We start from the raw sequence: 23,053 nt of genomic DNA, 5'->3' as shown, positions 1-23,053 counted from the left end.
TGACTGTCAGCTACAATGGCCTACTATCCATTTAGCCATCATCTTGCCCCAGTTCAGAGGTTTTTGGATGCCTGGCACCTTCTAAGATCCTAAGACTTTAGTGACTCCTCTTTGAGGTGCGGACTCAAGCTCCGTGGTGAGGGCAAGACTCTGGTCCTGATGACTTGGTAACACCCTTTCTGTGATACTTTGAGTAGGAGCATGCCAGCCTGTGGAAGGTGTCTTCTTCCCGAGTTTGGTATTGCCCTTATTGGCTTGAGTTTAAACATAGAGGAAGATCCCTTGCCCCTAAGGAACTGTAGTTAGTGTTTAATAAGCTTGGGCACACCAAGGGCACCACCAACTCTGTTGCAGTTAGGGAGCAATGTAGACAGAAGTTTTTGTCCCACATGGTCCCACAGCCATTCAATCCCAAATAAAAACACAGAGGCTTATATTAATTATAAACTGTTTGGTCTGTTAGCTCAGGCTTATTATTAACTAGCACTTACAACTTAAATTAACCCATAATTTTTATCTGTGTTTAGCCATGTGGCTTGGTAACCTTTTTCAGTGAGGCAATCTCATCTTGCTTCCTCTGTGTCTGGCTGGTGGTGTGTCTCTGCCTTTCTTCTTCCCAGAATTCTCCTAGTCTGGTCACCCTGCCTATGCTTCCTGCCTGACTACTAGCCAATCAGTGTTCTAGTAAACCAATATGAAAGACAAATCTTTACAGTATACACAGCAGGGTAACACTTGGATATTTGACAACAGAATTCATTGTTTATTTTTATTATATAGTATGAGCTCATACTATAATATATATATATATATATATATATATATGTGTGTGTGTGTGTTTATAGTGTATATTGCACATGTCCACAGGAGCACACAAAGGACAGAGGAGGACACTGGATATCCAGTTCTATCATTCTCTGCCTTATTCTTTGAGAGGAGGTTAATGACATCTCCAGTCTATTTAACTCTAAATATCACAGAGGCATACATATGCATTCCTCTACTGAGTATTAAACAATTAGAAAATCAATCCTACAATGCTTTATATTACATAAAAATTTTTATTACAGTGCTCAATGGTTATTTAGGAGAATTTTAGTAACATTTCGAAATTTGATCTTTTAGGATGCTTTAGCAATAATTTGATACTTTCTGCCACCTAAGCAGCTTATAGGCGCTCCTTGCCTTACTCATTTTGTAGAATTGCATGAGACTCAGATGCTAGCAGTCCCGCCTGCTTGCTCCACCCAGTTCAGCATGGTGGAGACATGTTCACTGCCTCTAAGTATCATGCACATTGCCCCATTTTCATGCACACAGAGGGTTTATGTTGTCATTAAGCAAGTTGTAGCACTCTGCTTACAAACCCCATTTAAATGCTCCATAGCCAAACCTCCTCAGAGTTTGTACTGGCAGCAGAACCCAGGAAGCGGTTCAAAACCATGTGGCTTTTTTTTCTGCTACCGCTGAATCAGGAATACCTGATTAGAGGAGCCCCAACATTAAAACCCTGGCTTAATTCTGTTTTTCCCTCCTAGAATTCCTTCCCAAACTCTCTAGAGTTTTAAGTGGATTTTAGTTGGCCATGTTAGCATCAGTTTGCAGTGAGAGGCTGCTAGTGTGTTCCCAGCCTCCCTCTGTTGGTTGGGGCACCAGTTTGTTGTATGGAGGCCTCTTGTTCATTTCCTGGCTGCCCAGACTCCCAAAATAACCACACAGAAACTGTATTGATTAAATCATTGCTAGCTAGCTCTTACATCTAGAATTAACCCATCTCCATTATTTTATATTTTACCACAAGGCTTGTGGCCGACCAGCAAGGTTTCAGCATGTCCGTCTCTGGTGGTGGCTCCATGGCTTCTCCCGATTCTGCCTCCCTTCTCCCAATATTCAGTTTAGTTTTCCCTATCTAGCTCTACTCAACCCTATCAGGCCAAGCCAGTTTCTTTATTAACCAATAATACTCACAGCATACAGTGAGGAATCCCACATCGAGGGCTAAGTCCTAAACCTAATGCATGTGCTGTGTGTTTTCTTAAGTGATGAGTGAACTGAAAGTGATTGTTCTCTTACTAAGAATCAGTTAGGCTTAGCAGTTATTGACCTCTTCCCTACATTCCAAAGTTTGGAGTTACCTTTACCTACGGTGCTGTCCACATGAGAAGATTTATTAGTTATTCATCTCCTGAGGGAGAACTGAGGGGAAGGAATGGAACAGGGTTCAAAGCTAAGCTCAGATTTTTACACCTTGTGTCATAGATTAGCCACAAAGATAGGAGTAAAAACTTTTTTTCTAGAGAATGAACCACTTCTAATTTTGGGATAGTACACCTCCAAGAACAGAAAGAGATTTTGCCATCATACATTGCCTACACCCATTAGCTTTTCTAGATCTAAATTGTCTCTGTGGCACACTGTTGTGGCAATTGAATATCAGTAGTATGATGTAAATAAGAACTTCAAAAGCCAACAGAGTGATATCAGTGACAATGTTCAGCTCATACTTTTAGCTGATGTGTGACAGCTGAGTACAGCATTTCTAGAAAAGACACCTGCTGAGAAGGGGCCTCTTCACACAATCTGTGCTTTGGTTAATTATATCATTTAAACATTTCTGCACAAAAACATGGAGCAGACATCACACCTCGCAAGAGTTATACCAGCCTTTTGACTGAGTCCTTTTCAGATGTGAGATACATGGAAGAGAGAACTCATGTTTAGAAGTGTCTAGATGATTAGCTGTGTGCAAGCTGGATTTGTCTTAGGTAGATTGTGAGGTGATGTTCTGGATCCTTCTTCTGAACTTTCCTTATGGCCTCTAACATCCTACGGCCCCTGCTTGATATAAAGGAATTGGAGGTATACCAGGAACCTGCCTGATAAAAGGAAATTCAACCATTGTGCCTGTCTGTGAGCCTTGTTGGTAGAACAGTCTATTTGGCTGTAGACAGATCTGACTATAGACAGACAGAAAAATCTGCCAGGCTCATCTCCGACACCAGTGAACAGACACGCATTTGCTCCCAAATGTTCAGCCATCAATAAGACTTCTAGCTTCACATGGTTCAACTGTATTTGGACCAAGCCAGACCAAGAGCCAAATGTGAAAATCTGTGCTCATTTCTTACCAAGCCAATACTGGGAGCAGCAGAAAGCAAAGTTCTTATGTGATAGATGACATGTGTGAGCAAAGAGGATGCAGTCATCTCAGTCTTGCCCTCCGTGGGCTGTGCCTCTGGCATCAAATGAACTGGGGCCCATTACTAGGCATTTGTTGAGAATAATGAAGGATGCTAGAACCCAATTTTATTTGAGAAGGAACCAAATGATATTTACTTTATGTTTTTTCCAGGTGCAAACCCTTGTTTATTTATAAGTACAAAACAAAACAATTAAATGAAGATTGAAATAAATGCTTTTGTTTTATTCATGCTAGAGATATCTGTCTTGTCTTTTAGAAGGAAGTTAAAATATCTTTATCAATCCCTTACTGTTATAATGAGCAACACTTTGTTTCCTTTGGGGGAAAAACTGTTATCTTTTCTGAAAATTCTTTATTGGGTTCATTTGGTTTGGATGGGAAATGAGTCTAATGAATATAAAAATGCAATAATTCTGGATTGTTCCTATCCATTAGGATGTGTTGATTAATTCCAAAGTTTCATGGATCTCTGGTTTGGTGAATGAATCTATAATAAAATTACAACCAAGACACTAGCTGTTTATCTGAATCACATTTTTATCTAGCTGATTTGAATTTAAATGCATTGTTAACATTTTCCTTCTTTTTAATACAGGTGGAAAACAGACCAAAATATTATGGAAGAGAGTACGTATTATACTATTTCATGTTTTAATAATGTAATAAACAGCCGTTTCATATGTCATTCAAATATTAACTATTAAATATTTCTTAACGTGGACTTCATCACATGCCCATTGTGTAAGAGTTTAGTAAGAAGAATAAATGCAATCAGACACCTTTGTACTGAATTTTTCTTCCCACATCCGGGTGTCTGGTTTCCACTAAGGCAGTGAAGCGGGGGAGTCCTGTGTTGCAGGTCCTCTCCTGAGAACCAGCTTCTGGGTGCCTGGCCAGTGTTGAAATGGAAGTCTCGCCATCAACATCTTATTTATTGTCTACCCCGATGCAATACAAACCCTTGGATGCCCGTGCCCATACACTATAGCTGAATTCCTGGCATAAGCTTCATAGCACAGTGGTCAGGAAAAGCATCTTGTTTCCCCTGCTGTGTCAGAAAACCAAAGGGGTCAGTCTCTAGACTTGGATGCCTCAGCCAGATTGCCGTAAGACCGCTATTACTCCCCTTCTACCCAGCCACATTCTGTAACTCCAGCTCCTTAGGAGACTAGCACAAGGCAAACACCATGATTAGTAAAGGCATTTGCAGTCTGAGGCTGTGAGATATAGAACACCTTAGAGAGCAAGGGCTGTGGAATGGCCTGAGGAGGGAAAGGTACCTAAGTCACCTCTCTTCCTAACGTCAACCTAGAGGCATGATGAGACCAAACCTCTTTCAAGTCTACCTCCTTTGCTCTCTTGGCCAATGCAAGACCGTCCCCCTCATCCTCATATCTGGAAGAGCCTCAGCTTCATGGCTAATGGACCGTTTGGTCATCCTAGCCCAGAGCTCCTTCCCAGTGGACCCAGCTGCATCCCAGACCCTTTCCTATCAGAATCTGAGCCTCCAGCCTGCTCCTCTCAGGTACCCACCCAGGAATGCAGGCCTCCCCTCTCACCCACCCTCCTACCACCCCACTGCCCCCCAACCCCTGCCTCTGACAGCTAGACTGTGTTGTCTTTGACCGTGATTCTTCATCTGACTTGGGGGTCCCTTGCAAACTGCACAGTTATTTTTTTTAAGAGAGAACAAACAGGAAAAGCTACCACATACAGTTTTGTGCCTGAATCTCACAGGTACATTAATTATTAAATGGTGGGTTTTTTTACACAAAATTTTGGATTGAATAATCTTTTCTATTTTGTCTTCCAACCTGCCAAATCCTGTGAGCAAAGGAGACAGGAAAGCAAGGAAGTGTTTTCTTAATCACAAAAGAATATTTTATACTAGAGGAGAATTGATGTAAACCTTGCAAGGTTCTGCTCCTCTTGTTTTAAAAAATGAAGTTCTCTTTCCTGTCTACTCAGAAAGCACTGCAGCATGTGTGTGTGCTGCTCAGGCAGGAAGCCCAGGGTGGGTGACAGTGGGGGTCTCTGGGGAGGCAGAATATTTGTTTCTGCATTGTTTAAACTTTCACATCCTTTGTACCTGTACCGTCAACATTTCACTCCTGAATGTTCCCACTGTGAGCTCCCACTTTCTTTCTTAATTTAATTTTTAAGAGTATGTGTGGTTTGTCTGCATATATGTTTATGTATCAAGTGTGTGCTTGGTGTCTGCCCAGGCCAGAAGAGGGCATCTGATGCCCTGGAACTGGAGGTGCAGAGTGAGCTTCCATCTGGGTGCTGGGTCCTGTGAGAAAGCAGCAAGTGCTCTTAACTGCTGAGCCATGTCTCCAGCCCCTGCCATTTTCATTTTTAATACTTTGTGCCTTGGGAAAATAAAACAGAAAAATAGATGGTGGGAAACACCCCCAACTCTCCCCATTGAAAGAGAACCATTATTGCCTTTTTACCTTTATCCGGATATTCTGACTTGTTAAACTGTGCATAAATCACAGAGTGTTTTCAGCCACACACAACTGTGTCATCCTTCTCTTGGGCCCTTGGACTTGATTCTTGACACCCACCTGTCCCTCTGGCCATCTCTTCCATTTCTGGCTCAAGAAAGCCAGTACTTAACTGCCCTCCCGCTTTCAGACTGACGCCCTCCCAGCCCACCCCTCTCCTGTGGGAGGAAGCAGGACAGGGTGCCAGGTCCCTGTGCCCTCTGTCGTGAGTTCTTTCCCCAGTGCCCCACTGTTGTCTACTGTGGCACCTGCTGGTATACCCTAGACACTCTGTCCTCATGCCTCCTCTGGAGCTCTTCATCAAGGCCACTGGCAGCCCCCCTGCCAGGGCTGCTCTCACGTCTCAGAACTCCTCCCCAGTGTTCCCCGAAAGCACTGCTCTAAGCACTGAGTCCTGAGATTTAAAAGCAAAACTTGGCAGAGCATAAAATTCTTTCTCCACAGGCTATCATTGCCTTCGCCTAAGAACTGAGCTTTTAGTACAGGACCATTCATGTTTCTGAATGAATGCTTCCACACACACCCCAGACCAGAACAACTGGAAGAAACCAGTATTGAAAAAAAAGAAGTATTTAAAAAATTAGGAACACACACACACACACTCACACACTTCCACATACACATATGCATACACACCTCCATCACATCTGTGCTCCATATTAGGCTTTGTGTTCTTAGTGGAAGGGGGAGGGGAAACAAAGGTTACTTTTTTATAAAATTCTTTATATGATTCCCCCCCCCCCAAGTTTCCTTACTACTAGGTAATTCTAGAAAGAGGTGTTTACCCCTCTCCCAAGAGTTTAGAGTCCCTGGGCACTGGCCTCTTTCCATACTCAAGGTCTTTTAATCTTAGACACACAGAGATTAGAATTGCTAGTGAGAACAAAAAAAAAAAAAAAAAAAAAAAAACAAGGAAAAAACTGGGTGTGGGAGAGCCCTCAGGAGAAGACAGAGGCAGGAGGATCTCTGTGAGTTTGATGCCAGCCTGCTCTACATGGTGAGTTCCAAGACAACTAGGGCTACACATTAGAGAGACTGCCTAAACGCAAGCAAACAAACAAATAAAAACCAACCCAAAGAATTGCTAGCGATGGCTGTGAGCCTTCATCTTTCCTTAAAAGTAGAAGGGCAATTAGGTCCACCTAGTTACCTGCCTTCAACCTCCCCAGTCACTGTTCAAACTCTATGCCCCAGAAAACTGCCTTTAGGAGGGCAGTACAGTCTTTGACAAGCCAGAAGTCCCCCACAGTGTGTGTGTGTGTGTGTGTATCTGCATGCATGTGTGGACATGTGTTCATTCTGTAATGGAGGAAGAGAAGACACCATTATCATTATAGCAGAAAAGTAGGTTCTTCTTCCATGCACCCACCTAAACAATTACTCTCAAATGGGAAAGACTGGGAGAACATGGCTTCTAGCCAGCCCTTCTTTCCAGAGAATGAGAGCCCCTAAAATGAATGATGCCCAGCACCAGAAGCAAGCAGGTTGCTAATCAATAAGTGTTCATTTGCAATCAGGATAATCCATGGTTCTCTGTGTTTGCGCTGAAAGCTAAATTGGTAATTGCTCTTTTGTTATTCCCCATGGTTTGAAAGGAGCTATAACCTAGCTTTCATTTCGATTTTCACTTTCAGCCCGAGAGCAAAGCCAGGTGGACCATGTGTTTTCCTGTGTTTGCAACTCTTTGGGGAAATGCAGGGAGGTAGTCCCAAGAGGGCCTTCAAAGTGTGACACTGTCACACCCTCTTCATTCCTTGGGAGACGATGGGTGCCTTGGGACCTAGCAACCATCATTTTTAGCCTTATCCTCATAGGACCTAGTACATGGTCTGTTCAGAGCACTGATTGCCTTGTCCCTCCAGGTTTCATGGGATCATCTCCCGAGAACAGGCTGACGAGCTTCTTGGTGGTGTGGAGGGCGCCTACATCCTTCGAGAAAGCCAGCGGCAGCCAGGATGTTACACGCTAGCACTAAGGTGAGCTACGTTTCACTCACTGTTCGTGAAAGTGGCTTGTATGATTTTTTCCAATTTTTAAGAATGAGAATATGCTCCAGGGACAGGCCTTTCTGGGATAGTGCAACAATAAAGACAAATACACGGCAAAGCTGACAGCAGGTAGAATGAGCTACCTGGTGGAGAAACTGTAGGGCCCTCCCCGCCCCAGGAGGGCGGCACATTTATAATATAGTGTTGTCTAGGGAGATGGGGTTATTGCATACAACTGAACAAGGAGGCAGGGTTTCTGATATACAGCTAAATAAGGAGCCAGGTTGTCTTGTCTCGGTAGGAACAGTCTCTGTACTGGAGCAGTCTTCAGGCTGTAAACATCCAGGGAGAGAAAGTTATGGTGGACATTTTCTCTGCACGGTATCGAACCTTAGACCCAAGGAAGGCTTTGCTGTTGCCCTTTGAGCCTCCCTGGGACTAGGGGGTATTTTGCCATTTTCCCAATGAGTGTGAGGCTATGGGGTCCTTGACATGACTGTGCCCATGTCAACAACATACATTCACTCAGGATTTCACACATGCAGGGTTTCCTCAATTCCCTACAACAGTGAAATGCACATAATTAAAACTGACCATCTCTGCCAGTTTAAGTGTACCGTACAGGGCATCAGACACACGAGCTATGCTTTACAGTCACTCGCTGGTCACCTCCAGAACCTGCCCCTCATCCCTGACGCTCAAGTCTCCACAACCAGTCACTCCTGCTCAGGTTACCTTGCGTCCCACTGTCTCCAAACACCAGCTGTGGGGGATAGAGATGAAGGGTCTCTACCTGGGTGCAGACATGCAGATCGTCAGTCTGAGTGATTCACAGGCATGCAGCCCACCCATGAGTTCTCAGGGGCCACCATGACCCCAGAATCACCACAATGACTCTGTTATGCATGCCAGCAAACCACAAGGGCAGGCTACTCCTGTGCTTGGCCAACACCACAATTGCGAAGACACTCAGGTGTCGTTTGTGTCCCTCGGGCGGTTTCCTCCTCACACAGCCCTCCTGAGGACTCTTGGAAATTGACTAGAGCTTTCTCCACAGAAAAGAATGAATGGGATGTGACAGAAAGCCATCCCAGGCCGGCCCGTGCAGGGTGTGTGTTTCATACACAGTCTCCATAGTGTAACCCCACCAAGAGGCTTTACAAGTTGCCGCTGGCGACATCCAGAGCTTGTCTTCAGTGACTCCATGATGAGGGAGTATTTCAAAAGCTCTCAAGAAATCTGCGCAGGCAGAGAGTTCTCCTGTCTCCTCGTATCCCGTAGTGGGCACAGGGAGTCATGCAGGTGAGACTGGGGGATGCCAGTCTTAGTGGTACACTCAGCACCAAGCTGAGGTTTCTCTTCTGTTGCACTAACTGGAATGGTAGAGATGGGGTAGCAGTCAAAGATGTGAGTGCAGAGGTGGTATCCCTTGCAGAGGTAATTGCTGCTTGCCATTAAAGGGGTTTTTAGGTGACGTATTTGTAAACCAGGACTTTGAAGTTCACCAATGAGAATGGGATGACACAAGGCCCTGAGTGACCGACAGGATGGGATGTTCCCAAATGTGTCCCTGAGGTGAGATTGCATCTGCTTCATTTCAGGCACATAGGCCCCAGCAGGGAGCCCCAGCTCTTTATGACTTAGTTGCTTATACTGTGAAATATGGATAATAATATGAATAATAATAGTACCCAAATGCAGGCACCCACCCCAGGCCTGCATTTGGGGCATGCTGGAAGCTGCTGTCATTTCCCGGTGCTTCTCTCACCTGTTGTAATCCTTTGTTTCCTGGCGGGCAGGTTTGGGAACCAGACCTTAAACTACCGGCTCTTCCATGATGGGAAGCACTTTGTGGGTGAGAAGAGGTTCGAATCCATCCACGACCTGGTGACCGATGGCTTGATCACACTGTACATAGAGACCAAGGCTGCTGAGTACATTGCAAAGATGACCACAAACCCTATCTATGAACACATTGGATACGCCACTCTCCTCAGAGAAAAAGTGTCCAGAAGGCTGAGCAGGTCTAAAAACGAATCAAGGAAAGCCAGTGTCGCCAATGAGGAACACGCGTCAGTAGAGAAGGTGAGCAGCCTATGGCATGGACCTAGGCCATCTCGCGTCGGTTTGTGCTGAATGAGATGGGTCATGATAGACGCAACTTGCCAAAATGTGGAGGCGACTCCTCCCCATTTTAGACCTGGAGGGTGCCAAAAGAGCCTTAGACTTTTCCAGGTCAACCCCTTCTTGAGCTACATGCGAGAAACTCAAGACTCACAAATATCCTATGATTTGCCTTATGGTCAGAACCAGGACTTAGACAAATAGTCATTTGTGGGGTTTAGTTGGAAAGAAAGAAAACACTCCATTATTGTTGAATGCCAAACAGTGGATGAAACATGTTTTAAATGCCCCTTGAGGCCTGCTGGCCGTCGCAGGCCACAAAGCAGGTCAAATGCCTGGTATTTATGTTTGTCTGGCCTAGGGATGTGTGAGCAAGCGTGGGCAGGAGGCTTGCTGGTCACCTTTTGAAGGTGGGTTAACCTAGATGAAGAATTACTGACAGACATGCAAGCCTTCATCATAATGATTGTGGTCTCTGGGAGGCTTAGTCAGGCCTGACCTTCCCCCCAGGAAAGTACATGGCTCTCACTGCTATCAGAAAACCCCTAAGTTGGGTGAATGTGCAAGTTGGCTGTGTTGTGGTGGTCGCAGGATCCAGAGAAGGGGACACCATTTTCCTCTCCAGTAACCTGCTACTCATTTGAAAGGTGCCACCACAGCTGCCCAGCAGACTTTGGGGATGTGCTCCTTCAGTGACCATCTGCTTTGCCTGGTCATATTTACTCCGCACTGAGAGTGACAGTCTGCCACACAATAGGCAACCATGGTGGTTAAGCCAAGCCCAGCTTCTAGGGTGGACCAGGGCTGGGTCAGCGAGGGATACAGGAGGGCAAGATGGGATGCTGCTGCTTTGGGTGGCTGCTAATCCGAAATTAAACTCAGGTGAGCCCCTGGTGCCAGGACTGGTGGGAACCAGTGGAGGCTTCGGTTGAGTTGAAGGCCTGGCCATGAGTGAGGGAACCTCACAGAGCTCTGGGATGGCTGGAGAGAACAGCCAGTCTGTTGGCAGCCAGGGTGGGATGGTAATTGATTTGCTAATTGAGTCTCAGAGCAAAGGAGGGTGCTCCCCAGCCTCACATCAGTTGAGCAGCTGGCCCATGAAAACATCATTTGCCCTTTTATTTTTAAAACTCTAATGTCTCCCCAGCACCTGTGTCGTCTTCTGCAAATAATTGACTTGGGAAATTTGGGGACTGCTGACTGTTTACATTTTAATAGACTAGTGGAGGGCGGAGGGAGGGAGGAGGGAAAAAGGAGGGAAGTAGGGAGGGAGGAAGGGAGAGAGAGAGAGACCCAACTTTCAGAGTTCGTTCTGGTCCAGATGAAAGCTAGTCCTTAGTCTGTTTGTAAAATCTGTTCAGAAGCAATTTAGAATAGAAAATCTGGAAGCTGACCTTCTCACCCACGATAAATCAGAAGATGAATTGTAAAGTAAGTCTCGGAAGTGGTGTTTGTGTTTCTGAATTGGAGAGCAGCAACGCTGGAAATGCAGTCCGTTACAGAAGACAGTTCCCGCAGTGGAAACCAGCGAGGAAGCTCCGTCGACAAAAGCTATATTTCTGGGCATTATTTTCAGCAGAAAACTGGTGTGCCAGGCCATGCCCTCTGTCTTAGTTAGGGTTTGTATTACTGCTATAAAAGACCATGACGAGAAAGCAAATTGGAAAGGAAAGGGTTTGTTTGACTTACACGTCCACATTGCTTTTCATTGTTCAAGGACGTCAGGACGGGCACTCACACAGGGCAGGAACCTGAAGGCAGGAGCTGATGCAGAGGCCATGGAGGGGTGCTGCTTACTGGCTTGTGCCAAGTAGCTTGCTCCGCCTTCTTTCATACAGGACCCGGGACCACCAGCCCAGGAATGGTACCACCCATCATGGGCTGGGCCCCCTCACATCAATCACTAATTAAGAAAATACTCTATAGGTTGACCCACAGCCTGATCTTCTGGAGGCATTTTCTCATTTAAGGTTTGCTCATCTCAGATAACTGTAGTTTGTCGAGGTGACATAAATCTAGCCAGCACACTTTCCCTTAGACTCTAGGGATGATGGACAGTTGTCAACAGTGTGCATTTTCTTGGACACTAATTATGTGGTTGGCTTTCTTGGGAAATACTCTGGACAGTAGGTCCGGTCACTTGCTGCTGGCCACTCACTTTGCTAGTAGCTTGTGACCCAACTTGATAAGAATCTATCTAACCTTTTCTCCATGACCTGTATTGACGAGCGTGATTAGGGAAAGTTTCTGAATTGGCTAGAGATCCTGTTGCCCCTTCAGGGCAGGGCACAGGCCTGTTGCCATGGCAGCAGGGACTGGAGAAGAACTAGTGGGAACTTGAATGGGTTGACTGAGTGGATGGAGCCTGAGGTACTTGTCTGCTTCAGTTAATGGCATGCCTTAAAGGTTTTAATGAGTGGGATGAATTGACTTCCCAGCCTTGCTCAAATCCAGCGTGCCCATTCCACAGTGCTCAAATGTTCCTCACCCGTTTATTTTATTGATTTTTTTCCCAAGTAAACCTAGAAAAGACCATGCTGTTGGCAGATCCAAAAGCATTAACAGTGCTAATTGGAAAAATGAGATACATTACCTCTGCCATCAGATTTGAGTGGTGTCCGGATTTACTTCCTGTCCAGGTTGTTAGCAATGGATCTGACTTTAGTAACTGCAGATGTGGTGGTGGGGGGATGGGGAGCCCGCAGAGGGAATAAAGCTGTAAGGGTTCATCCCCCCCGCAAGCAGGTAAACGCTATGATTCTGTATTTAAACGTCATGATTCTTTTAAAACGTGGTTTATTTTGCACCCCCCCCCCATTCAGTGCATTTAATTAAAATGGTCAGCCTAGTGCAATCGCTTGTGTGACATGTATTTTAGAATTTATATTACACGTAGATTATCTACTGGTCTTTAAAAAAGTGGTGTGGTGGGCAGTCTGTGAATAACATTGGGATTCAACACCCAGATTGCACACACGTGAAACGGGTTTCCCACTTGAGACTGAGCAGCTTTGCCAGTCTGGATTCACTGTGCCTGCCTTATTCCAGGTACATGGTGCACAGTGGCAGGACGAAGAGGTGAGTGCAGGCTTCCCCAGCCCACACTCAGGGCTATAATCTGCAGAGCAGCTGGACCTCATCACATCCCTTTGCCCTGCTGCTAAGCAACCCCTTGCATCTGTCCACCATCCTCTCCGTGGATGCTAAAAGCCACTAAGTCTCTCCATGGCCTGATTTTGAGAATGCACCTTCTCCCCCGATGCCTCCCACCAAATCAAACAAATAACACGGCGAGCCTGTGTGTATTAACGGGAGATAGACAGATGTAGCAAACGGCACCTGCATTTGAGAGGGGGGGAGGGGGGGAAGACAGTGCGTACCCGTGAGGCAGGAAAAGCACTTTTAATAATGTACAGGTTGAATATCGCCTGCCCAAGATGTTTGGGAATCAGGGATTTTTTCAGGTTAGGGGTGGAGTAGCCGTTTTCATCTCTAATCCAAAACCCGGAATTCGAAGTCTTGGATCCAGGGTGCAAAGCCGGGGTCCTATCGTTTTCATTCCCTCGCTGTTGTGGGAGCGCTTAGCTCCACTGACGTCATGCTCATTCCTGTCTGTGTTCCTTTCATGGTATTCAGCACTATGCTTTCTTGTTCAGTTCACCGCTCTTGGATGGTCAGCCCCAGTTACGTCTGGTTCATTGTTTCACTGCTTCTGGTGGTAGTAAATGTCAGAAAACAACCTTCGTGACTCCCACGGCAGCCACAGTATCAGGCATGGCAGGCGGCCCCAGGACGAGGAGAGCCAATGCCGAGACGGGAAGCGCAGCTGTGTCCTTCCTGTTTCATTTGTGTAAATTAGGAAACGCTGATCTTTACATGTTTATTCCTTGTCAAATCCTAAAGCTGGAAGAGCAGACTTCATTGACTTTTGGAGGGGAAGCTGGTGTCTCTGAAAGAGTGAGTGTGGGAAGAGAGTTTTACTTTCCTTGCTCCTGTTTGAAGCCCTTTGACCTTTGAACCATGACATGTGCAATATCCATTCAAAGACTGAAACAGGACACATTAAAGCCAGGGAAAGCTCTCTCTGTCCTGGCTGCTGCACTTGCTGAGCTGATCCAATTCCCTGCCTTCCCACTCTCCCTCCTGCTCACAGTACCCCTCCTCCCCACCCCTCCCTCCAGCTCACAGTACCCCTCCTCCCCACCCCTCCCTCCTGCTCACAGTACCCCTTCTCTCCCACCCCTCCCTCCTGCTCACAGTACCCTGTCCTCCCCACCCCCTCCCTCCTGTTCACAGTACCCCTCCTCTCTCACCCCCTTCCTCCAGATTGTTCATACAGGATTTGTGCTCTCAGGACTTCTGAAGGTTTGGAACTGAAAGAGGGTCACTGCAGCACCAGGTAGAAAAGACTGCAGAGTGGGGAACAGCACCCTGAAGATGGGGATGGGTTAGTCCTTGACTTCCTGGTACTCCTACCACATCTCCAGAGGCTCCCAGCCCGCTGCGCACTTCCGTCCCCTCTCCCTGACCCCTCAGTGGTTCCCAACCTTCCTAATGCTGCCACCCTTTACTGCAGTTGCCGTGACCCCAACCATAGAATTATTTTCTTCGCTACTTCATAACTATAATTCTGCTACCACTATGAATTGTAATGTAAATATCTGATATGCACAGTATCTGGTAAGTGACCCCACAGGGGTTGTGACCCACAGGTCAAGAACTGCTGCCCTAGCTGCTGTAGGACCAGTCACTCAGTCACTCCTTCTTCTCTGCTGCAGGAAACAAAACCTCTTAGGTTTCTACTCTCCTACCTACCGCAGGGCCCAGGCCAGCAGCCCTTTCTTCTGCCTCCCTAGGACATCTGTCTTCATGGAGGACCAGCTTCTGAGAGCAGGGTTCTGTTTTCCTTTGGGAAACTGTCTACTTCCTGGCTGCCCACCTACATACCACGTGATCTTTCTACTGTTGCTTCTCTGTGATCCAGCATCTCGTCCAGAGAGCTTTATCTGCGTTGTCCCTGGCCGGTGGGCAGTTACCATGTGGAGGAAGGCTTGTCCTGCTCTGAGGAGCAGCAGAAGCCTGTGGAGCTGACAGGGGTCTCCGGAGTGCTTTTCTCTCCACCCAGGGTCCCACAAAATGACTCATGTCCCCCGGACACTGCTCAGTAGTGCTGTCCTAGGTGTTTGTTTGTTTGTTTGTTTCTGCAGGACAAAGTTCAAACACCTTAAGATGATTTTGGCTACTGGTCTGAGCCTAGACTCTCAGCAAAGATTCAAGATGTCTAGTGGCACCCAAGGGAGAAGGCAGTAAAGGTCAGGTTAGAGAAAATAAAATAGCCGAGGAGAGAGGTTAGAAGGAATGGGCATCGCTGAGTCCGTCCTTTGGTTTTCTGTGTCCTGTGATGAGCCATGCTGGTTCTTAGAGGGAATGGGCAGGGACACCAGTCTACCATCTCCTGGCCTTTGGAGACTGAGAGGTCCTGGCAGAGGTCCAGCCTCTCCCATTCCAAACTGCTCGTAATGATGAGGCATATCTCCACAGAAAGAGAAGAATGCCCGGGGGACGAGGTCTAACCGACTGTCCAGAGAGAAGTCTGAGCCACAGTGTGGCCTGGTGTGGAAAGCAGGTAGGAGGTGGTGAGGGTTCAAGGGGTAAGGAAATGCCCATCATGTTCTGCAGTCTGGTGCCACCCTGCCCTTGCTTCTTCTGCCTCTGGCTTACCTCTCTACCCCACATCACCTTCCTTTCTGTGTTCCCTCAGCCTGAAATGCTTCCCCCATCCTGTGATCTTCAGGCTTTCTTGGGGTCCAGCACAGTCACCTCTCTCTGTTATATATGCTAGGATTCACCTCATGCCTCAGAACCAGCCCCAGAGACCGGCACATAGTCTTTATGTAGACTTAGTCCATTGTATCCCAGGTAACTGTTAACATCAGTGGTTCTCAAGCCGTGGCCCTGAATACCAGCATCCTGGGCCTTCCTGCAAGGGAGTCAGAAATGCAGCCTACAGTCAGAACCATAGGCCAAGGGATCAGGCCTCAATGGGGGCTCTGACCAATCTTTATGGAGCTCAAGAAGGATCACGCGGGCAGCATTGGGGAAGCTGTGGTGTAGATGCCTCTTGACAGCCACGTGAAAGCTTTTATGTCAGTAAGTTCTGGTTCTAAATCCCAGCACACCCCGGAGCGCTCACTTGCAAGCAGATAGCTGAGGTGTAACAAACTGAGCCAAATTCACTGAGATCCATACATCTCAGATACAGGCAGAGCTAGGTCAGGGGCTCCCAGTCCTTCCTTGGGCAAGCTCTTTCCTCCAGGGGCCGAAATCTGACTGTGAGCATCCTGCAACAACAGAAGCCAGAGCCCAAGGAGAAGGGACTTGGCCTCTGAGCAGACCCTTTGCTTTACAGAACGGGAGACTGGCCATGAAGCAAGTGTTCCCCAAACCTCTGGAAGACTCAGACAGAACATGATGTCTTAATCCACCCTCTGCCTGGACTCCTCATAGTTAAGATCTCTGAGGTGTGTCCATTATTCAACTAGGCTCCTACCTGAATCAGCCAGAACTGAAAAGTGAATTCGTAACTCATTCCATGGCCCCAGCAGGACCCCTACAGGAAGCAGAGAGCCAGAAGTCACCAGAGAATTTGTTTAACTGGGAAACTTTCCCTTGGGTTATCAAGTCAAGAGTGGGTCCCTGCCGCATGCTCAAGGGTCCAGGTATGACAGTAGGGATAGGGAAGGTTCATGGGAGCTGGACTGGGAACCCCCTCCCAAGAGGTTTGCACCCCAATCACTGCTTCATTTCCAACTCCCAGTTTCTTTCCTTGCCTCGCTTCCCATTAGCCAAACCCAACCAGAGTCCTGGGGAAGACTGCAGGGAGCCAGGCTACAATCATCCAGGGCCAGCCTCCAGATACCTTGCGCAAGCACGTGTGAGAGAGAAGGGGGGGGGGGATGAGGGGGTGTGGAAGAGAAGAGTGTGGTGAGAGGCCAGCCCGAAGCACTATTTTCATGCCCTGTGTTGGCATGGCTATCGTGGCTTCAGAAACCCAACATCCCTTAGTGTGTGCTGATGCCACAGCCCCTCTTGGGTAGGCTCTCAACTGGGTACTGTGGCGGGGCTCTTCATCTTGGGGTGTGCAGCTTCTCTGTGTCGTCTTTAGACTTCAGCAGGATATTGACCAGTGACCTTCACCGTGCTGAGGTGTTGCCTTCATTTGCAGGGCTGTGTCGGGGGAGACACTGAGCCATTGATGTAATGGAAGAGGTGAAAGAGAGATGCTTGGGTGATGGGGGCCAGGAAAGCTGTCGATTTTCTCCTCAGGAGGTTCTTTGGAAACTGGACATGACTGACATAACCAGGCTTCTCTCGGGAGTCAAGGATAGATGAAGATGAGCAGAGCCTAGCTAGTGAAAATGACAGGCGCAGTAATGGCTCTGGTCATCCATCTTCCTGCCACGCATTCACGGCTATAAACACGGAACAGGAACGCTGCACGAATGGATTTGAACTAGCTGGATGTTCTCAGGAAACCAGGATTTACTGGCTATTATTTCATGTCAGACTCTAACCAGGTGGATTTATCAGAGGTCTGAGCATCAGCTGACTTGGTTGCGGGGGAAGGGGGGTCTCTCACTTTATGCAGATGAGATTTACTCTGGGAAGAAAAACAAACAAAACAACAAATGCATTCAGTCACCTTAACCTATGGGATCAGAGGCTGGTGAGGATCCAGTATCTGTTATTTTAGCACTTCCCGTGATTCCGAAGCCAAGGCACTGTGTGTGTGGGTGGGGCGGAGGGGACCTGGGTCATGAGATGGGAGGGGAATCCAGCCGTTCAAGAGATGTCCATTCTGCCTGGCCTCCCTGTGGTTCTGTTTCCGAGGCTTTGGGTCCTCACTTAGACTCTGGCCTTCCTTCCCAGCCCTTCACGTGTGCACAGTGTCTTTCATAGAAGTACATTGAAAACAGAAGCCCCAGGGCTTGAGGAGTCTACCTAAGCTAATTCAGCACACCCTACCCCCTTAGAGCCAGCTGGTGGGGACAATGTGCAGTACGGTGGCTTTCACCCTTGTCTGCACACTGGAATTCCCTGAGCAGCTTAAGAAACTATATGAAAACATGCTTGGATCTCACTTCAGAAATCCACATTTAGGAGAGTCAGTAGTTCGTGGGCAGAGTCCCGGCCTCGCATGCTCAAGGTCTGGAAAGAAAGAACAGAAAAAGCTAAGCTATCTAGATTTAGCTGCTTGATAGAAGGCCCAGGGGTCTAATTTTAGTTCTTCCTATTGTTTCTAATGTGCACTGAAGCTAGGAGTCCCTGCTGTAGAGGACAAACGGAGTCTGAGCCAGGCCTTCTGTCCCCTGGACTGACACCAAAAAGTGTGTCTTCGTGCGATAGCACTCTCTGTGTTTCTGAGCTTGGAGTTCTTCAGGAGCAAAAGTAAAGACAGCCTAATACAAGTGTGTGTGTGTGTGTGTGTGTGTGTGTGTGTGTGCGCGCGCGCGCCAAACCCTCGTTTCTATCCTATCCAAAATAAATGATAGAAAGAAAGATAAGAAGGAAGGGAGGAAGGAAAGAAGGTAGGTAGGTAGGTAGGTAGGTAGGTAGGTAGGTAGGTAGGGCTCATTTAGCCCAGCAGCCTCGGCTATTTTCTGTGCAACACTGCCATCTTGTGGTGGCCACAAGGAGCATTACACACTTAACATACTCCCTGCAACCTCAAAGGCCCAAACTTAGCAGATGTGGGAGTAATGAGCATGAACGAATTTTCAGCAGGGAACTCGTTGAATCGTCCTCGTTTCTTTGAGTTTTATAGGGTAGACTTGGCTGTAAAATAATTGGGGGGTGTTTGGCAGTGTGTGCTCACTTGCTGCAAAAGCTGGTCTGCTGGCTTGGGCTGCCCTGAGAATCTAACTAGCTGAATTTGGGGCCAGAACTACTTGGCCTCAGGGACCTCTAAGATCCTTTAAATGCACAGAGCATTCAATAGAGCTCTCATTTATTCAACTGTATCTTATTGATATCTTCTATATTAGATATGGAATTTAAAATGCTTAATCGTTCTTTTAGACAAAGCAACAGGAACATCTGGCCATTGAGTATACATGATATAGTTTATGAACTAGAACCCTACTTTCAAAAATAAAAAAGAAGTCCCAGATTTTGGCATCGCTTTGACATGTATGTAAATCTCGGGGTTTGCTTTAGTGGGAAGCAGCTGGATTCACACATCTGCTCCAGTATTCCACCTGTGATGATAAACTGTCTTGTTTGATGTGTAGAAGAAAGCCCTGGGCTTACTGACATCCATTGCAAAGAGAGGGAATGTTTATATAGATTCTGTGGACAACTGTAGATTTTAAAAATATACATATGAGCAAAGTTTAACAAGTGGCGGTTTCTTAAGGATTAGTTACAGTTTCAGCTACTTAAAAGAAAATGGGTTTGGCATCATAGATGCTCTGCAGTGACTTTGGGGCCCTCCAAACACTGGGGGCCCACCAGGAGCTGCTGCTCAGAGTACACACTGATGAACCGAGACCCTGACTCAGGGAGGTGTGCACCTGTGTGTCTCCAGGGCGGTTTCAGAAGGTGGGGGACTACTGTACCACATTCATCGCCTTTGACTGAGGAGGGAAATGTCACTGTCACCTGGACTGCTTGCTGCCTAGCCTGAATCTGTGAGGTGAGGAGTAATATTGTTCCCGTCCAGACTCCCAAAGGCGCTGCCCTCTGTGAGCACGGAGCTCCTTCTGAACAGGGGTCAGCCACAGAACTGGGTTCTGGTGGCTCTGGTATACACAGGGATCCCTTTCTAATCACATGGGGTTGGCCCAGAGATGCCCCAGCCCCTCGTATTGTGTGGGTAGTGTGTGCATATGAACCAAACACCTCTTTTTAAGTACTGTGAAGCATCTACTCATGACAAGGACTACGTGTGGCCTGTACACATGTCATGGTTGTAGCCTATCACTTAGGGAAGTATAAGAAGAGCTTGGTAGATATTCAGAATAGATGTTCTCCAGGGGTTTCCAGGCCTCGGTTGGTTGACCTCCCTGATGGGGAAACTGCAGAAATGGAGACTGATCTCATAGGCCTTTCCCTCCTCTTAGAATAAAGTGGCAGGAAAGGGACCTTTGGCGGGCCCGGCCAAGGTGACCTGCTCAGAGACCACACCACACACCAGATCTAATGCCAGAGGTTTGGTGGGTTGGGAGAGAGTGAAGGGCTATCTCAGAGTAGGGACATGAGACAGACAGACAGACCAAAATACAGAGAAGGAACAACAGAAAGAGCGACTGGGGCGGTTGGGGCCTTTAAGGGGCATGTGTCATTGTGCAGGTTGGTGGGGGTGCCAAATTTACCATACCTCCTCCCTACACAAGTGGGAAACTGAGGCTCAAAGCTCAAGGTGACATGGAACATGGTGCATGATGGTGTCTTATTTCTCTGCCCTAGCACAGGTGTGGCCCTCGTCTGTTCTTGTACCGTATCTGTCTGCATGCCTGGTTCTCCACCCCCATCCCCACAGTGAATGGCTGTTATTTTGTTGCCTGGAACCTACTCGCTACCTTCTGGAAAGGGTTCCCAGAAGAACTTCCTTGCCATTCTCAATTTCTAGATGTTAACTTTGAAGGGGATTGTGACTCAAGGCAGATGGGAGAATCATAATTCCCTGCCCACTGGGGTGGGCATATGATGCAGTCTGGTAATGGCCAGGCCCACTGATTGGTTCAAGGGTGGACATGTGACACAGTCCAGTCACAGCCAGTGAAATGCCAGAATTTCAGGAAGCCCTTTTGCCCTTCCTTCTGCCTGGCTGGACTCAGCAGGAAACAGGATGTCCCTGGTCTAAGCCTTCAGGTTTTCATAGATCCCTCCTAATGGAACCCCCAGAGGAGGTGGTTGAATCTTTAGAAGGGGTCTGAACCTGTGGCAGATTTGCATGGAGCCTGCTGCCCTCTCCGGGGTCAGCCCTCAGTTAATACCTGCTTCATCTCTCCAGCGGAGTCTTGGGATGTTTGGATTAAAGTTGCCCCTGTTTTCAAAGCTGGAGCTGTGACCCATTCACCTGCCAGCCACTTCCCTCCCAGCAATCCCGACTTGCTTTGTGGTCGATCTTCAGGAGAAAGCTAAGGTGTTCAGATTCAGGTCTGTTGTTATTTTGCTCAAGTAGCCCACAGTATCCTTCTTATAATGGTGATTCCGGGTGGGAACTGAGGCCCACAGACATCTGGTGCTGATGGCAGTGGTGGGGACACAGAGTGCTGATTACAGAGGGACTTGAGATGTGTCCTCAGCCACAGCTGGTGACCCTCCCCTCAACACTTGCCTCCTGACTCTAGTGAAGTTTGTTTGCGAACCTCTTGCTAATTAAATGCATTCTATAAAATTGAGGCAATATGCTAAGAGACTTGGCAACCGTCAGTGAACTAGGTGCTCATGGTATTTCCAGGAAAAGACTTTTGTAACAAATGGGAAAAAAATTGGACCCCTCTCTAGCAGATGCCTCTGACAGATATGAGCCCTCTACCTGACCCTGTCGTCCCAGGGAGAGGGTCGTGACTGATAATCCAGCCCCTGTGGGAAGAAAGAAACCCCACCTACAGTCTTTGTGAGCTCATTGTTTGAGCCTTGTGAATTTGTGGGGACATTTTTCTGATCAAGTCTGGGGGAAGGGGAAGACTTGTTTTCTTGTAATAGAACGAGTCAGACCTGGCCATGTTTTAGGGTGCTTGCGAGGTTAGGACGGCTGTACACATTTCTCGATACTGGTGCTCCTGGCCAGATCCCATGATGATAGTTTCTTGCTGTCCTCATTGCTTTTGCGTCTCCTTATCCATGACCAGCTTTGAAGTTTCCAGAGAGTTAATATTTACCTTGTTCTGAGTCCCCATTTCTGAACCTTATGAAGTCTGGCCACTGTAAGAACCACTGAGGCTTTACACACCCAGCTTTTATTACTCCCCTGTGGCTTGGTGACGGCAGACGCGGTCGTTTGTCATGGTCAGCAAACATTAGCCAGTGCTCAGGTGGAAAGCAGAAACAAGACAGAATTGGGAGTTGTGTGTGGCCCGCACACCCACCTGTGTCACAATAAAGGCAGTAATATTTTTTGCACGGTGTTTATAAACTTTATGTTAAACAATCCAAGCAATAAGAGATTTCTGTGACGTTGGATCTGGAACTACCTGAAGACTTCCAGCTCTCCCTCCCCCTTCCCTTCATCAAGCATGCCAAGGCTTTTCATCCATTAGCAAACTGCAGTATCTCACTCAGGCTCCTAACAGCCTTCGTGTTTGGGTCTCCTCCTCTCTGCCTGCGAAGAGACATGAAAACGGAGTCTCTGGAGGGAGGGTGGGTTGCCCAGAGCCAGCTAGGTAGAAATCTGCAGGCCAAGGGACTGTTGGTCCCTAATGGTGGGCTCTGGGTGCATCCAGCTTCCAAACAGCTCCTCTTTCCTCGCAGCACACAAAGGGAACATGTTTACACTGTGGCCGGCGTTAAAGCATCTACGAAAAATGCTGTAATGGGAATTACGTTCCTCCTCAAGTGTCGGCATTCACTGTCTGTGTGGCATGATTCTAACCTTCTGCTCCTGACTCATTTGTTCCTGTGAAGAAGTAGACATGGCTAAGAGGATCCCTTAAAGAGCCACATTCACTGTAGACGTGGGAAAGAGACTCCCTGTGAGCATTTCAGCCCTGAGCTTTGTGCATTTGAAAACATTTGAAGATGTTGCAAAGCTCTGAGCCTTTTGCCAGATTCCAAGTGACAAGAAATGGATGTCTACCCGGCCCCAGCATGGTTCTTGCTTCTTCAGTTATGCTGAGCTACACTAAAAGGAGACCAGAGCAGGATGCCTGTCTGGCCCCAGTGTGCGTCTTGTTTTTCAGTTGTGATGAGAGGCACTATAATGCGGCATAGTAGGCAGAAGTGCCCAGCCCCCTTGTTCCTGGTGTTGCTTTGCATCCACCTGCTGAGCCCCGGGCTTGTAACAGACAGCTGTGAATGTGTTCATCACCGGCTCCTCCCTCTTAGAGTCCCAGGAAAAGAAGAAACACCAGTGTTTCTTGGTGTAGGCCATGTGCCAGGCTCTGTAGAGGTTCTCTTTTGCTGGTCATTTGTCAGTCATCAGGATGACTCTGATGTGGAGTCTCTGGGGTAGCTGGAGTGAGCAAGTAAGAGGCAGGTGTGTTGAGGCCAACTGCTCTGGCCAT

At 47.4% G+C, this 23,053-nt stretch overlaps 1 protein-coding gene across 2 annotated transcripts in view; it reads left to right on the top strand.

Moving 5' to 3' along the window:
- Positions 1 to 23,053, top strand: part of Chn2 (chimerin 2) — a 278,546-nt gene that overhangs the window by 178,844 nt on the left and 76,649 nt on the right. For both annotated transcript variants that reach the window (XM_038319598.2, XM_038319599.2), the window contains exons 4-6: positions 3,798 to 3,829; positions 7,575 to 7,688; positions 9,500 to 9,785. In XM_038319598.2, the coding sequence (XP_038175526.1) occupies positions 3,798 to 3,829; positions 7,575 to 7,688; positions 9,500 to 9,785 (432 nt within the window). The remainder of the gene's footprint in view (positions 1 to 3,797; positions 3,830 to 7,574; positions 7,689 to 9,499; positions 9,786 to 23,053) is intronic.

This window comes from Arvicola amphibius, chromosome 2 (assembly GCF_903992535.2).
Source record: "Arvicola amphibius chromosome 2, mArvAmp1.2, whole genome shotgun sequence".
In the NCBI taxonomy this organism is placed as follows: Eukaryota; Metazoa; Chordata; class Mammalia; order Rodentia; family Cricetidae; genus Arvicola; species Arvicola amphibius.
Note: the sequence above shows the minus strand (reverse complement) of the source record. Positions and strands in the feature narration are given on the sequence as shown.